At 36.0% G+C, this 17989-nt stretch overlaps 1 protein-coding gene across 6 annotated transcripts in view; it reads left to right on the top strand.

Moving 5' to 3' along the window:
• Atad2b (ATPase family AAA domain containing 2B) overlaps positions 1 to 17989 on the top strand; it is a 169534-nt gene that overhangs the window by 135370 nt on the left and 16175 nt on the right. For all 6 annotated transcript variants that reach the window (XR_012439623.1, XM_074049264.1, XM_020184846.2 and 3 more), the window contains 3 exons: positions 7851 to 7973; positions 12926 to 13063; positions 16353 to 17036. Coding sequence is in view for 5 of the 6 variants with exons in the window: in XM_074049264.1 (XP_073905365.1) it covers positions 7851 to 7973; positions 12926 to 13063; positions 16353 to 17036 (945 nt within the window). In the remaining variant the exon portion in view is untranslated. The remainder of the gene's footprint in view (positions 1 to 7850; positions 7974 to 12925; positions 13064 to 16352; positions 17037 to 17989) is intronic.

Below are 17989 nucleotides of genomic sequence, written 5' to 3'. Positions count from 1 at the left end.
AGGTTTTTCAAAAAATTGAGGTATATCCTACTTTGGATTGTTGCACAGCCATTTAAGATTTGGTTTTCAAGGCTGGTGCTTGTGGCTCATCCCTGTAATATTAGGTACTCAGGAGGCAGAGATCTGGAGGATTACACACCTGTAGTCTTAGCTATTCAGGAGGCCAGCCTGGGCAAATAGTTTATGAGACTTTATCTGAAAAATACCCAGTACAAAGAGGTCTGGCATAGTGGCTAAAGTGGTAGAGTACCTGCTTAGCAAGCATGAGGCCCTGAGTGCAAACCTTAGTGCCCCCCCAAAAAAGAAAGATTTGGTTTTCAGAGAGTATTTAAAAGATATTGGGAGATTTCTGCTTTTGGTCAAGATGGGGTAAAAAAGACTAGATTTACCCTCTTACTTGAAAACAATTAAAGAACTAAACAAGATAAATGAGAGAAAAATTGAAGACATTAGACATCAGACAACACAGGCAAGTGATCCTCAAAAGATGGGAAGCAAATAAAATGGAACATTGTGGTTGTTTGGAGAGAGTTTCCAAAGTATGCACAAGGAAGAAGATCCAGGCATAATCTCAGGGTCTCCTTGATTTGAAGAGCTAGAGCTGGGACTCCAAGAGGCCAAAGTGGATGGAGTTCCTAAGGTAGAATACCAGAAAGAAGAAAGCTGCTCAAAAAGAGTACTCAGGGTATCAGCAGAAGGTCCTCTCCTGGTGTTGAACTAAGTACTAATCTGCACATATGTGCAAGAAAACTAAATTCTTTGAAGCTCATACAAGGCCAGCACTAGTGCAGCACAGGGTTAGAGGTAATAAGTTACCAAGAAAATCAAAAAGAATCATTAAGAGGTGCATAGAAATTTCAGAAAAAGTGAGAAAAAGAGGAAAAAGGGAACAAAGAATATTTGAAACAAATAGAAAATAAATGACAATCTTATCTGTAGCTCTTGTAAGTCGCATTAGAGGTAAATGGTCTAAACCAGAGGTCAGCAAACTATTGTTAAGTAACCACCTATTTTTGTAAATGAAGTTTTTTTTTGTTTTGTTTTGTTTTTTCAAATTGGAACACAGCCATTGTCCATTTTTTAAATATGATTTATGTCTTCTTTTATGCTTCAAAGTCAGCTTTGGGTACTTGTTATAGAGACCTTAGGGCCTCCAAAACCTGAAATATTTGTTCTGTGATCCTTTACAGAGGAAAACTAAAGAGATTGTCATATTGGATAAAAAGCAAGAAATAACCTCATGCTGCCTGTAAGAAACCTACTTTTATAAAGTACAAGTAGGTTAAAAAGAAAAACATGTAAAAAAGTATACTTTGTTAAACAACACCAAACAAAGAAAAGCTGGAGTGATTACATAAATATTAGATGAAGATTCCATATCAAAGAGTGTGACTTAGAAGAAAAGAGGGTATTATTTCATAATCATCAAGCAAATGTAACAATTCTGAACATTTTTATTTCGATAACTGATAACAGAGCTTCTAGGGCTTCTAGGGCTGTGGCTGTGGCTTAATGATAAAACACTTGCCTAGCATGTGAAGGACCTTGGATTTGATTCCCAGAAATGCAAAAAAACAAACAAAAACACCAGAGCTTCTAAATTCATGAAGCAAGAACTGCTAGAGTTACAAGGAGAAATTTGTCATTAAACATTGAGATTTCAGTACCTCTTTTTCAATAATAGGTAGAGCTAGTACATAGAAAATCAGTAAAGATACAGAAAATGTGAATAATGCTACAGATTTCAGTAATAGAACCAGTATAAAGAAAATCAATAAAAATATTGAGACTTGGGCTGGAGGTGTGGCTCAAGTGATAGAGTGCCTGCTTTGCAAGTGCAAAACCGTGAGTTCAAACCCCAGTCCCACCCAAGACAACCCAAAACAAAATCAAGACTTGCATAAATCTGTCAACCAACTTGACCTAAGCATCATTTATAGAACACTCTACCCAATGACAGCAGATATACACATTCTTTTCAAGTGCACTGGAATATTACCAAAATAGATTATTTTCTGGGCCATAAAACAAGTTTCACTAAATATAAAAGGTTTCAAGTCATACAAAGTATGTTCTCTGACCACAATAGAATTAATTAGAAATCAATAACAAAAGGCTGTCTGGAAAAATATTTGGAAACATTAATACCAACTTCTAAATAACCCTTAGGTAAGAAAGGAATCAAAGGAGAGATTCAAAAGTTTTAACTGATAATAAGATGAAAACATTCACGTTTGTGTGATATAGCTAAACTAGTTTTAGTATGGAAAGTACTAATAGTAACAGTACAAAGGGCTCTTGTCAGCCTTGATATGCTGGGGAGCTTGGGTGGTGAGGGTCCTCGGTCCACTCTTCAGTGGAAATCAAAGGCAGACTCAAGCAGCAAAGGTGAAAAAAGTTTTATTTACAGAGGAGAGAAAGGAAAGGCCACATGAGGTCATGTAGTGGGACCTGGAAACCGGTGTCCCCTGGGTCAGGTTGGATGTGGAGTTTTATAGCTTTATTTGTTGTGTGGACGAATACTGAAGGAGAAGTGTCTCCCTGGTGTGAACAGACGTTTCTTGGAAAGGAGAAGGCTCATTTTTCTCCCTAGCTAATTGTCACCTTTTGGGAATACGTGGACCTCCTGCAGTGCCCTTCAAGCCTGATAAAGGATAGCTACTAAAAGCCTACAGTTCATATCATACTAATGATGAGAGAATAAATACTTTCCCCCTAAGGCCAGGAACATGGCAAGAATGTCTACTTTTACCACTAATACCCGACATGATACTAGATAGAGCATCCAACCAGTACAAAAAAGTAAAGAAAAGCAATAGCTCTTTTCAGAAAGGAATAAACAAAACTGTCTTTCTTTGTAGACATGTCTATAAAGAAGCTGTTATAAGTTATAAATGAATTTAGCAAGGTTCCAGGAAGTAAAATTGACATGTAAATTCACTTATACTTCTATATATTAGCCTCAAACAACAGGAATTGAAATTAAAAAGTATTATTTACAGTAGCATCACAGAATATGAAATGTGGTGAAACTGACAAAAGATATGAAAGTATCTTGAGAAGAATAAATACTGCTGAGAAAAAAATGTAAAAGGCCTAAACTAGTGTGCGTTGTGTTGTGTTTATGCTTTGGAACAGTCAACATTATAAAAATGGCATTTCTACCCAAATTGGACCACAGATTTAACATCATGTGATCAAAATTCCAGTAGGTATTTGCTGGAAAAGGACAAGCAGATTCTAAAATTGTTACATAAATGCAAACAACCTAAAATGATCAAAACAGGTTTTTTTTTTGTTGTTTTTTATTTTTTTCTCCTTTATAGTTTTTACATTTACTTACATATGTATACACTGTTTGTGGCACCCTTCCCACCGCCCCCCACCCCTGCTTCCAGGCAGAACCTGTTCTGCCCTCTTCTCCAGTTTTGTTGAAGAGAAAACAGAAGAGATAATAAGAAAGACATATCATTTTTGTTAGTTTGGGATAAAGATAGCTATACAGAGAGATTCCTAGCGTTGTTTCCATACACTTGTGTATTGCATCCCACATTTGGTTCATTTCTGGCAGACCTCTTCGCTACTTCCTGATCCTCTTCCCATAGTGGCCTCTGCCAATTTAAGATTACTTTATGTGCTCCTCTACAGTGAGCACATCAACCCCATTCAAGTTTTACATTTCCTTTCCTTTCCCTATTTCTCCTGTACATGTTCTCCCCTTAGTGTGTGACCCATGTCCAATAATATTACTGCATTTGTTTTGGGTCTATAATCCGCATATGAGGGAGAACATGTGATTTTTGGCCTTCTCAGCCTGGCCCACTTCATTTAAGATGATGTTCTCTAGATCTAGCCATTTACTTGGGAATGACAAAATTTCATTCTTCTTTGTGGCTGAGTAAAATTCCAGCATCTTGGCTGTTTCCTTAGCTTGGCTATTGTAAATAGTGCTGCAATAAAATGTGTGTACAGGTGCTTTTGTAGTAACTTGAATCACATTCCTTTGGGTATATCACTAGGAGTGGTATTGCTGGATCATATGGCAGATCTATGTTTAGTTTTTTTAAGGAGCCTTCAAAGACTCCAAAGTGGTTGTACTAGCTTACATTCCCACCAGCAGTATAGGAGGGTTCCTTTTTCCCCACATCCTTTCCAGCATTTGTTATTTGTGGTGTTGATGATAGCCATTCTTACAGGGGTGAGATGGAATCTTAGTGTGGTTTTGATTAGCATTTCCTTTATGGTCAGGGATGGTGAGCACTTTTTCATGTGTTTTTGGCCATTTGGATTTCTTCCTTAGAAAAAGTTTTGTTCAGTTCAGTTGCCCACTTCTTTTTTGTTTCATTGATTTTTGGGGAGTTTAGTTTTTTGAGCTCTCTGTATATTCTGTCTATCAGTCCTTTGATATATAGCTAGCAAATATTTTCTCCCACTCTGTGGGTGGTCTTTTCAATTTAGAGACCATTTCTTTTGTTGTGCAGAAGCTTAATTTCATGTAGTCCCATTTGTCCATCCTCTCTCTTAGTTGCTGGGCTGATGGAGTTCTACTGAGGAAGTCCTTGCCTATTCCTATTGTTTCCGGGGTATTCCCTGCTCTTTTGTGTACTTACTGCAAGGTTTTGGGTCTGATATTAAGCTCCTTAAATACAAGAATCAAAACTTAAATTATTCAGGGTATTAAAAATAATCTCAGAACTTAATAAAAAAAAAACTATTTTCTTTTTAAGGCCCTAACAGTTAAAGACGGAGCTGGGTATGGTGCACATGTCTGTAATTCCAAAGCTTAGGAGGCTGAGGCAGGGGAATCTAGTCTTTGGGGCCCACAAGGGCTATATGATAAGACTGTATCTCAAAAAACAAGGGAAAAAAAGAAAAAGATAAAGAGTTGAAGACACTTCACCAAAGAAGATACAAGGCAAATAAGCACACATAAAGATACTCAGCCTCATTTATCTTTAGTGTAATGCAAATGAAACCACAATGGGTTGTCAGTGAACATTTGTAAGACATTAGAAGACTGCCCATATTAAATATTGTGAAACTATGATGTACTGTTAGTAGGAATATAAAATTATATGACCATTTCCAAAACCAGTTTGGGATTTCTTAGGCTGCTAAATATGTACCTATCTTCTTTCTCAGCCACTCTACTCTTTTTTTTCCTTTTGGTGGGACTGGGGTTTGAATTCAGGACTTTGCATTTGCAGAGCAAGAATGCTAATGCTTGAGTTATGCCTCTAATCCATTTTGCTGTGGTTTTTTTGAAGATGGGGTTTCATGAGCTTTTTGCCCCAGCTGGCCTTGAACCATGATACTCCCGATCTCAACCTCCCAAGTAGCTAGGATTATAGGCATGAACCACCAGTGCCCACCTATCTATACCACTGTTAAGTATTAACCTAAGAGAAATTAAAGCGTATTTTAATACAAAGAGTTGTTCATGAATGTTTATAGTGGCTTCATTTATAATAGCCCAAACCTAGAGTCATCCATAATATCTGTCATGTGAATGGATAAACAGATTGTGTATATCTATACAAGGGCTTCTATACAGCAATAAGAAGGAATTAAGCAGTGAAACATGCAACAGTAGGGACAGATCTCAAAATAACAATTCTGGGAGAAAGAATCCATGATAAAATACATATTCTTTATGAGTATGTATGCTAAATATATCATTATGGAAAATGGAATAAGCAAATTAAAAAAGCCTAAACTGTACTAGCAAATCAGTGGTTGCCTAGGAATGGAGGGTTGTAGGGAAGGGTGAAAGAGTTGAAAATAGAAAGATCCAAGGCAACTCTTGGTGATGATGGATGTGTTCCTTATCTTAGGGTGAAAGAGTTGAAAATAGAAAGATCCAAGGCCCTTATCTTTGTTGTAGTGATGACATTGTGAATGTGATTTATGTAAAAACATATCAAATTATAAACTTCAAATATGTATGGTTTATATGTTACACCTCAAAAGATATGTTTAAAAAAGATTTAGGGAAAATATGTTAATAATAAGTGCAAAATCATTGTGGTTCTTTGGTCATAAAGGGAATTGTTGAGACCTCTTTTCATGTGCCTACATGATATTTCCATTGGGGTATTTTTTAGGCCTCTTGAAACTGAAATGGCCAAAAACTAAACTCTTTAAACTAAAACTAATCTCTAAATTTTTTTCCTCTTTCTCTCTTTATTCATTCTGTTTTTTTTCTTGCATCTCTATAAATGGTATTTGCATCCCCTTGTTTTTCATTCCAGAAGCTAGAGAATCATCTTTGATACTTACCTCTCCATGTACCTTATCAAAAATCCCTATTGAGAGCCCATTTCAATTCTGTAATCTTCCTTTCATCATCACCCCACTTTCCCCAGTTCAAGTTACCATCCTCTGTCACTTAAAGAGCCTAGTTATTATGTTCCTGGGCTTTATTTTTAATTGCTCCCAATCCACTCTCTATATTACAACTGGGAGTGAGCTTTCAGAGATATAAAATTGAATAATGTTACTTTTCATTGCTTGTAGTATAAAATATATAATCCTTTCAAGAAGCTCTGGTCCTTGTTTGTCTCTTGTGTATTGTGTTCTCACCACACACTATATGTCACTTTCTTGAACTTTTACTCCAGGATTTTCTTACATGGTTTTCCCTGAAACCGTGCTGGTTCCCTTTTCTTTCAGTGGCTATTCCGAAGCATGTTCAAGTATCAGCTGAAATGCTTCTTCAGAGATGCTCCTCCTAACTTGTCCAATTGAAATTGGCACCCACATTAGAACCCTGCTGGTTTTCTTCATAGCTATTATTTGGGAAGGGGTGATGTACTTATACTGTGTATAAGAAATTCTTTAATACCAGTTTTCTCATTTGAACGTTTTGACAGTTGTGTCCACGTCTGTTTTCTGTTTACTACTATGTAGCTAACACCTGACTTTTCCTAGTACACTTGGCAATCAGTATTTGTTGAATGAATATTTAGAGAACATGTATCAGAAGCAAATATACCACTGGGTTGCCTTTGAATGATACATGTTTGTTTTTGTAAGATTTTTTCAATGAGCTGTTATACTTTCTAATAAGAAAAGTTATAAATAAAAGATGTTTATCTTTATTAATACTTTATGCCTTTAGTAGAGAAGAAAAATACATATTTTTGACTTTAGATTCTTGTTCTTAATACTGTTTCAAAATACGTTACCTTGATATATTTATTTGCCTTTTCACATCTCTTGAGTTGCATGAATGGGGCCTTTGGTCTTCATGTGAAACAGAGGCTCTTCTTTTAGTACCATTTTTAGTTATGATTCACCTCAAACCATATTTGTGCTTCTCTCTTGCACTTGCTTATACCATCTTGCCTGCTTTAGCTTGGAGCATCTAGTATTTACCTGTTTCTACCAAATTTTTAATAGGTCTCCCTTACTCAGCATAATGAATTCTTTAGCACAGTTTGACCAGCTTTAACTTATGGAGGGGATTAAGATTTTTCTGAATTCTTAATATGTACCTCTGGCAATTCTAGGGCTGAGTATATAGTGGATATCCTCAGTTTTTAAATTTAGATTGAAGGTAATAGTTCTTATTTTTAGAAATTTAAAATAAAACCATGTATGTTTGAGGTAATAATTTAGTAGGGTTAGTACTTTGAGGTTCTAAAAATTCAGCTTTCAGAGAACTATTAACTTGATTTAGTAGCTTCTTAGGCTTTTTATTCCTCATATAAATGAGCTTTTTCTCACCTAACAATGCTTTTTACAATTTTATTTAAATAGTTATTTTCTTTTACTTCTCTTTTTAAGATATCCTATATTAATGTTATATCATTTGTTTCTGTAATAAAATTATACCACTTTTTTAACAGATAAAATAATCAGGCACAGAGCTTGTACCCTGAAGGATACTGCACATGCCATCATTGCAGCCGAATTGGATCCAGAATTTAATAAACTGTGTGAAGAAATTAAGGAAGCAAGAATAAAAAGGGGTAAGTTGTAGAAATAATTTGCTGTCATGCCTTGTCTACTCATTTCACACCAACAGTCATTGAATGATGTTTTTTAGAGATGCCAGTATTATAAAAATCATGTATTTTGAGTTATAGCCTTTACTTAATTTCTTCCAAAAAATTGTTATTTTATGTTTTGATTGGCACGTAATATTTGTACATATTTGTGAGATAGCATGTGATGTTTTAATTGATGTGTACATTGAGTAGTTGATCATCTCAGGGTAATTAGCATGTTCATCACCTTAAACTCACATGATTTTTTTGGGCGTGGGGGCAATACTGGGGTTTTAACTCAGGGCTTCATGCAAGGCAGGCACTCTACTTCTTGAGCCAGGCTTCCAGCCTTTTTTGCTCTGAAGAGTTAGGAGATACTGTCTGTTTTTTGCCCAGGCTGTCCTGGACCATGAGCCTCCTATTTTAAACTTTCCGCTGTTGCTAGGATGAAAGGTGTATGCTACCACACTCAGCTTTTTCTCCCCATTGAGATGGGGTCTTGCAAACTCCCCCTGCACCACCACCAACACACACACCCAGCCTGTGATATTGTGATCCTCCTGATCTGAACAGACCAAGTAGGAAGGGTTATAGGTGTGAGCTGCTGGTGCCTCTATACTCTTATGATTGGTGAGTTTATTCAAATTCCTCTCTTCTGCTTGGGCAAATGTAGTCATTATTGTTAATTATACTCATCTTGCAGTACCATAGAACACCAGAACTTTTTCCACCTATCCAACAATAATAGCGTATCCATATTACAGGAATAAAGTATTTCTTAGTGAAATTTCTTTTGCAGAAGTACAACTTTATCGATCATTGATTTCTTTTAAAAGGTTTAGATACTAGATATGCTTTCTGAAGGTATTTTAGTTTTCATCAGTTTACATTCCAATACTGGTACTTGTAAAAAGTTTTTAAGAAGCTGGGTATAGTGGTCTATACCCACAATCCCAGCTACTCTGGAGGCAGAGGCAAGAGGTGTTCAAGTTTGAGGTCAGTCTGGGAAAAGTTAGCAAGACACTATCTCAAAAACAAAAATATTGAACAAAAGGGCTGAAGAATGGTGTAAACGGTAGAGTGCATTTCTGTTATGAACAAGGCAGTGGGTTCAGTCCCCTATACTGAAAAAAGAAATTTCCCTCCTTATTGAAGCTTATGTACGATTTTGTTATTAGAAACACAAAATTAACAATTGTAGTTTGTTTATTCAGTTTATAACCATGTCTTTGAGGAACTTGAACTTCAGTGGATGAGAAGGAAATAAAAACAAACCAAGTGCCATATGATATGTGCACTGGTTGAAGTATGTTCACTGCACAGAGATGAGAGACCTCCTTGTTGGGAACCTAACATTAAAAGAAAATTCTGTGGGCTGGCGGAGTGACTGAAGTGGTGGAGTGCCTGCCTAGCGATCATGAGGCCCTGAATTCAAATCTCAGTGCTGCCAATGATTAGGAATCATTAATAGTACAATGGATTTTCATTGTGAAAATTTTATCTTCTCAGTACTCTCCATTTTCCCCTCCCAGTGATTCTTCTACCCTAACAGTCCCCCTTTTACAGTCATGTCCCATCATCATCATTTTAGGCCTCAAATCCACAAATGAGCCAAAAACATTTGATATTTGGCCTTTTGATCTTGGCTTATTTTGCTCAATATGATGATCTTTAGTTTCATCCATTTTCTTGCAAATGATATAATTTTGTTCTTTCACTTGATTGTGGGGCGGGGGGGCACTACTGGTTTTTGAACTTAGGTTGCTAGACAGGCACTATACCACTTGAGCCACACCCCAGCCCAATTTTGTTCTTTCTGGCTGAATAAATATATCACATTTTCTTTGTCTGTTCATTGCTTATTGGGTACTTAGGCTGATTCCACAACTTGGCTATTGTAAATAGTGCTATAATAAACATAGATGTGCAGATATCTCTCTTACATGTTGATTTACACTCCTTTGGATATATGCCTAAGAGTGGGATAGCAGGGTCATAAGATAGGTCTGTTTTTAATGTTTTGATGAACCTCCATAGTAATTTCTATAGAAGTTGCCCTCATTTACATTTTCACCAACAGTGGATGAGAGGGAGAAACCAGAGTTTTGATCAGAGTTTGAGGAATGAATATAGGAGCATTGTCTTTAGTGAACGAGGGGCAAAGAAGTAGTGACAGGAAGGGAGGTATTGTAAGTGATGGCATGTGTAAGGACACAGAGGTGTGAAGTAGCTTGGTGTATTAGAAGAACATTAAGCTGTTTGGTATTACTAAAGATAGGCATAACGTTGGGAAGAGGCGAGGTGGGTCCAGGACATTGAAATTATGAAGAAACTTTTCTTCTACATCTTTTGAGAGTCCTTTTCTCACCACATAATCCAGTACAGGATATGGTAGCACTTAGCATTATGTTATTTGTTTTTTTGCCATTTCTCTTCTCCCTATTGAGGATATAAGTGCTGTAAATGTCTTTCTTATTGCCCTACTCCAGTTCCTAAGATTGTGTCTGACATACAGCAACTTTGTTGAATATTTTAGAATGAATCCGTGCCACGCTAAGGAGCTTGGATGTTGTTCTGTAAGCCAGTATTTTTCAAAATGTGTGTGCCTGTTGCAGGCATCATCTCAGACCTAGTGAATTAGATTGAGAATATTATGGCCAAGATTGGCTATTTTACTTATGTATTTATTTTTTGACGAGAGTATGAACTCAGGGCTTCACACTTACAAAGCAGGTGCTCTACTGCTTGAACCACACCTCCAGTTCATTTTACTCTAGTTATTTTGGAGAGTGGTCTTGAGAATTAGTTGTCTGAGCTAGCCTAGAGCTGTGATCCTCCTGATCTCAGCCTCCCGAATAACTAGAATTACAGATGTGAGCCAACCAGGGTGCTGGGCTAAGATCTGCATTTTAATAAGCTATTTAAGTGCTTTTCTTTTTTTTTGTGTGTATCCTAAAGTTTGAGAATCATTGCCATAGGCAGTAAAAATCTGTATTAGGTACTTTTCTTTTTGCTATGACAGAATGCCTGACATAAACAATTTAAAAGGAAAAATTATTTATTTTGGCTCATGACCTCAGAGATGGAACATAGAGGCTCACAGCATGGCAGCCAAGAGGCAGAAAAAAGGGGGTACAGGAAAGAACCAGGGAAAGATAATAGCCCAAGGAATGCTCCAAGTGACATATACTTCTCCAGATAAGCCCCGTCTTCTGTCTTTCACCACCTCCCAATAATGGCATATTATGAATTCATTAGGTCAGAGCCCTAATGATCTAATTGCCTCTGGAAATGCCATCACAGGCACACCCAGAGGTATGCTTTACTAATGTCCTTTCTTAATCTAATCAAGCTGACAAGATTAACCAACACAAGTTGTTGAAGGATTTTCATCAGTGGGATGAATTGGTTAGATTGCTCTCAATGTATCAGGATAGACAAATGATACATCATTTTAAAAGCTGTTAGGGCCAGTTTGGAAAAAAATTTAGCAGTTTCTAAAAAGTTAAATATAAATCTACTATGATCCAGTGATTCTATTCCTTGGAATCTACCCAAGAGAAATGAAAATACATGTCCACATTATAACATGAATGTTCATAGGAACATTATTGATAATAACCAAAAACTGGAAACAACCCAAATGTCCATCAACTGGTGAATAAAAATATAGTATTCTATATAGTGGCATACTACTCAGCAATAAAAAGGAACAAAGTGCTAATACACAGTATGACATGGATGAACTTCAAAAACATTAAGCAGAGTGAAAGAAGATAGTCACAAAAGCCATATATTGTACTATTTATTGTTTTTATGTGAAATGCCTAGTAATGGTGAATCTATGAAGACAAAAAGTAGAGTAGTAGTTACCTCGTATAATCAGGTAAAATTGGATTGCTGTGGTGATTGCACACTGTGTACATTTGCTAAATATTACTTAATTTTGTGCTTAAACAGGTGATTTTTGTGTTATCTAAGTTGTATCTTAATAAAACTGCTGATAAAAAAGCTATTGGAGTAATCCAAGGTTTTAATTAATGAAGTAGGAATTGCATTAGATAAGATGAACATAAGAGAGATGTGGCTGTATAGGTAGAGAGCACTGTGAAGGAAAGGCATAAATATTATTGGTTGGATGACTAAGTAGAAGCCATCAGTATAGATAGAGAATATATAAGGATAGACAATTTTGGTTTTGTTTTTTTTTTTTTGGTAAGAAAAGCTAAACCAGTTATCTTTAACTTAGCTTGTCTTTAGGATAGCCAGTTGGAGATACTAGGTAGGCAGTTGGAAATACGGACCAGTAGGCAAGAGTTGTTTGAACTACAACACAGATGTGAGAATTACTATGTAACATTAGTATAAATGGAATACATAAATGATGCTTCACAGGGGGCGGTGTACTTTAGAGTAAGAAGAGATTATAGAGAGAATCCTGAAAATACTAACTTTTAAGGACCACATGGAAGAAAAGATTCTAGCGAAGAAAATTGAGATGAAATGATTGCTCTTAGGAAGATGATGCCAGGAAATGAAATGGCAGTAAACAGTTCATGGAACTAGAGTTTAGTGGCCCAGTAAACATTTAACTGTACATTCTAAGATGTCAGAGATCATGACTGTTAGACAATATATAATCTTATTGTTCCATAGTCATGATGTGAAATGTGTCCCGTTGTGAACTAAAATGAGTAAAAATAGGGCTCCTTTGGGTATTGAGTATAAGCATGGCTTAATGGGTGTCCTATTTTTATGGTTTTATATCTAGTTTCTCTCCCATCTTAAAACAAAAGACACCATCAGAATTACAAACTATTCAAGTATAATTAATGACTTTAAAACTCAGTTTTGTATTTCAGACTTTTTTTTAACCTTGCTGGTTTGTGTAGCTGGGAATATTTAAATAGGTATTGCTTATCTGCTCCTTGCAGGCTTATCAGTAACAGCAGAACAAATAAATCCTCATGGTACTGGAGCTCGGAAGACAGAAACTAGAGTAGAAGAGGCATTTCGACACAAACAAAGAAATCCAATGGATGTCTGGCACAGCTCTGCAAATAAATGTGCATGTAAGTATTTGAAATCATGTTTTCCAGTGGTGGGTACAAGTGAGAATGATGCAGATTTGTTAGGATTAGGTTCATAAACCAAAGTGCTCCTGTTTTTCCACAGCTCTTTTAATCTTCTATTTTATCATATGTTATGAACTCATGGTGTAAGATGCTGAATCAGAAATGTATTTCTTTAACCTAATTTGCTACTTTCAATACTTGCTGTTATAATTGAACCAGACTTAAATATTCTCATTGTTGAACTTTTATGTTTGGATAGAGATGTGAAGACAATAGACTTTTAATCTACCCTATGCTCATTCTCCACCCCTTGTTGTACACTATGCAGGATGGTCTCTTTATAGTGAGAAGTAGAACTTTGTCATATGGAAGTGGATGATTGGAAAGTACAAAGTTGAGTCTTCTGAGAGGATATTTTATGCTGAGCTTGAGAAATCTGAACAGTTTTCTTTTATCTGTCTAGTTTTCTCTGATACATTTAGGGGAAAATTCTAAATTTTTGTCATAAAACTTCATTCATGTCCATCTATGCTATTTCTTAAAGACAAAGATTAATAAACACAGCATATTCCTAATAAAGTCCTTCTGTTTAAGATAGCCTGCCTTGGGAAAAACTGATGTTCTTCTGGTGTAAAGATGGTAATACTGCTCTATCAGTAAAACTGGTCTTAATATGCTCTTTTGCAAGTGGCATTGAATTTGAATGAATCATGCCTACTTTTTAAAAACTTGTCCTCTTTTGATAAATGGCATTCGTATGGAGAGACTTTGTGAAAGGACTGGTGGTGCATTCAGGTACCATGAAAGCAGTTAAAGCTATTTGACCTATTTGTATCTCAGATAATAACCTAGATCATGTAACATTGCACTCTAACTTAAACTTTAAAATCCTTTACATTCTCTGTGTCTGATATAAATTTCTACTAATGATAGTACATTGAATATTCATTTTAAGACTTAAATTCCTTTAAATATTAAAAATATTATTTTAATCTATAGATGGGAGTTTTGTTTTCTCTTACCAGTAGATGGCACATGTGACACACTGTTTTAGATTAACTTACTCAAATCATAACTCTAAATGACCCAAAAGGGCAGGTGGTTGCTTTCCTCAGGTCTTGGTTTTAGAAACCTTTTAGCTTGGAAACAAGATTAGTGATGCAATAAAAATGGTCTCAAGATTGTATCCCTAAATGGGATTTTTCACATAGAGCACCCTTGATGAAGAAAGTGGTATAGTAAGCATTTAAATCCATAGACACATATTCTTCTACTACCTATCAGGTACTATGAAGATACAGCTGACTCAAACAGAAGTCTTTATCATTGCGATCAGTTTCTCTTATTTTGCCAAAATCCCATTAGTCATTAGAAATGATATTAGGAAGATGAAAGATGAAATACTTCTTATTTATTTATTTATTTAGGGTGACACTGAGATTTGAACTCAGGGCATCATACTTGCTAGACAGGCATTCTTACCACTTGAACCACACTGCCAGCCCTTTTTTTTTTTTATGGGTTTTTTGAGATAGGGTCTGAAGAACTATTTGCCCTGGACTGATTTTGAATTGTAATCCTCCTGATTTCTGCCTCCTTGAGGAGCTAGAATTATAGGTAGGAACCACCAACGCCGAGCTAAAATACCTTTTCTACTTCTTAAAGAATAAGAACATTTTTGTTATTGGCAAGGATAAAAGAATTAGAAGTAAACTTGTTTCAGTAGGGCTTCTGCCATTTGTGTAGTATGCTACATATAAAGTTATTGAGCTGGCTTTCAGTGGAGCAGAGTTTAGCTTCTTCTTGCTTCAGTGAAGTTCCATGACTAAGGAAGAAGAGTTGAGAATGTTTGTACTTTTTGTTAGATGGCTGGAAAATACAGAGGTTACAGTGGTGGGGGTGGCTTGTCACCTGGTAAAAACCTAACAGCTCTACCTTTTAGAGTCAGCTCTACCTTTTAGAGTCAGAGCAAGATGAATGTCTTTTTTTCATCTTTAATGTGAACTATATTAGTTTTTCATATAGTTCACAGATGTCCATCACCTAAACCTGGGTGCCAGCTTTTAACAGTAGACTAATACAGAAATTTTCTTCTTTATGCTAATTATCCCATAACTATAAATTATAACCATAGAAATTAAGGAGAAAATAATGAAAAGATAGTTCTAATGATGTTAACTTTTGAAGAAAAAAATAAACTTTGAGCCAAATAACTAAATAATTTGAATTTTGGAGATGATTCTAGAAAACTTCAGTAGATTTACTCTTAGATTTAAAAAATACTATTTATGAGTAAATGTATCCATTTCTTATAAATACATTGGTATCTTTACATAGACTCAGAAGGGGTTAAAGGTGAAGGAATGAAAGCAGTGTGTAAACATACTGTACACTGTTGAGTATAAAGTCATATTAATGCAATTGTGCCAGTAGGTTAGATTTTCCTAATCAATTACCATTGATACATGTAAAGAAAATTAAAAATTAGTTTCTGTTATCTAAGAGTATTGTTCCTACAACTTTCCCTTTTTGCACAGTTAGCCAAATATTTATTTTCAGTATTTTTTTACTGTTTTGGTTGTCTTAACAACAGAGGGCTTGGTTTTCCTACATTTTCTTAGTTAACTTTGTATAAACTGATGATGCTAGGTGAGCCACTTGTGCTAGAGGAGGTCAACAAATGGCTGACAAAATTATCAGCCCTTTGTAGGGCTTCTATGATCATGCATCCCATGGGTGTGCATGATCTGGAGGAGAGGTAACAGAAATTTCTGCATGGAGATACCTGTAACTGTTCAATTATGCAGTATTGGTTTATGTATTTATTTCCTTTCATATTGTGGAAGCTATTTTCTGGTTGATCTTTCTAGCAAGGCCTCCAACTTCCTAGGGAAAATCCAGAGCTGTGGCCCCAAACTTTCTGGGCAGCCTGGTGATATGGTCATGCCCTTAATCCATTTATTATATAGTTGGCCTCTGATGTTGAAAATTAGGAACAGCTATAAAGTAGAGTCTATGATAGCAGAAAATATGCATGCTGACCATACTTATATAGAAGTTAATTTTGAGAAGTTTTCATTCTATTGAGGTCATCTCTAACTTCATGTCCATTTTGCTTGTAAGTTGTGAGGGTTAGTCAACATGGATATAAAGAGCTAAAAGCTTTTGTTTTTATGTTGGACCAATATGGATTTACTTTCTTCTTGGTCATCTTTAATAAAGATATGTAAAGTAAGTATCGTACTCCAAGTTCTACATATTTTTTTTTTCCTTCCTTATAAAACAGTTAGGGTTCGGAGAAAATCAAGGAGACGATCACAGTGGGGTAAAGGAATTATTAAGAAAAGGAAAGTCAATAATTTAAAAAAAGATGAAGAAGACACCAAATTTGCAGACTATGAGAACCATACAGAAGACAGAAAATTGCTGGAGAATGGAGAGTTTGAGGTAAGCACGGACTGTCATGAGGAGAATGGAGAAGAGACTGGAGACTTGTCTATGACCAATGATGAATCTTCGTGTGATATCATGGACATGGATCAGGGGCAGAGGCTAAACAGTGGAGCAGGCACAAAAGAGAACTTTGCATCTACTGAAGAGGAGAGCTCAAATGAATCTCTGCTCGTCCACAGCAGCAGTTCTCTCAATCCGGAACAGACATCTAAAAAAGAGCCTTTCCTTAAAGGCAGCTGTCTAAATGGTGAGGCCTCCACTGACAGTTTTGAAGGAATACCAGTTCTAGAGTGTCAGAATGGCAAAGTTGAAGTAGTTCCTCTCTCTGATGGTGGAGATAAATCTAGTTCTGAACAAAAGAGTCTCCTGGAGGAACAGTCAAAAGAAAAACCAGAAATTTCAAATGAATATCATGGAGATGATTCTGAGAAACTACAACCACTGGAATGTAACAATAATGAGAAGGTAGAACCTGGCCTGGAGATGGAGGTTAAAGATGCAGAACTGGATAAAGAAGGTAGAGCTAATATTTCAAAACATCTTGTGAAGGGTTAAACTCCATAGTTAATTCATTGTTTATTTTATTTGATTTTTAGTAGCAATAGTTGTTGAATAATTATACTGCTCTGAGAATCTGTTAAAGTTTTCATCCCTTTCCCTAGAAATGTACACATACATACTAAATTTTGCTGAAAGTTTCAGAGGTTTTATGTTGCAGAATACACTGCTTTCCTGTTTGCTTACTCTTCTGCCTCCAATCTGATTATCACTCCTGTTCTAAGGGATTTATAACTAAAAGCTAAGTAAATCCACAAGTAAAAAGAAGATGGAATTCCAACAGAAGAATTATTAGAATGAAGGTGGGGGTGGGCAGAGAAGACTTGGATATTATAGCAGTATGGTAAATTAGAGTCATACTGGCCTAGATTAAACCACCACTTCTGTTCATTACAGTCACATCTTTGAGCTCATTACTTATACTCTCCAAGCCTAGCTTTCATCTTGTAAATTAAACTTCAGAATGGTGTTGTTGCAGCTGTTACAATAAGTCAAGCATAATAATTGCCGCTCATGGTTACAGGCACATGCTAAGGTATATTTATTCCAGGCAGTCATTGTTAGTTGAATCCCAGGGATGTTCAGTCTAAGAGGTTTTGTTGAGTTCTAAGGCCAGGAGTGGGAGGGAAGACACAGAACTCTCACTGTCAAATTCCTTTGTTCTCTGAAAATAAGAATACCCTGTCAGCTTCTACCTTCTTACGGTTCTATGATTCTTTTAAGACGAAGCAAAAAGGAGAATCGGGGGTTTTCTAGCCCATATTTGTTCATCCTTATTCTTTAGCCCACAGTGGTATGGGATGAGTATGTTAAATAAACATTTCCTTCCTGGACAGGTCTTCTTATACTAGGCTATCTTGAAATTATGCTCTCTAAATTGTGGGAAGTACACATGGATTGAGACTGGGATTG

Source organism: Castor canadensis, chromosome 12, assembly GCF_047511655.1.
Source record: "Castor canadensis chromosome 12, mCasCan1.hap1v2, whole genome shotgun sequence".
NCBI lineage: Eukaryota > Metazoa > Chordata > Mammalia > Rodentia > Castoridae > Castor > Castor canadensis.
Note: the sequence above shows the minus strand (reverse complement) of the source record. Positions and strands in the feature narration are given on the sequence as shown.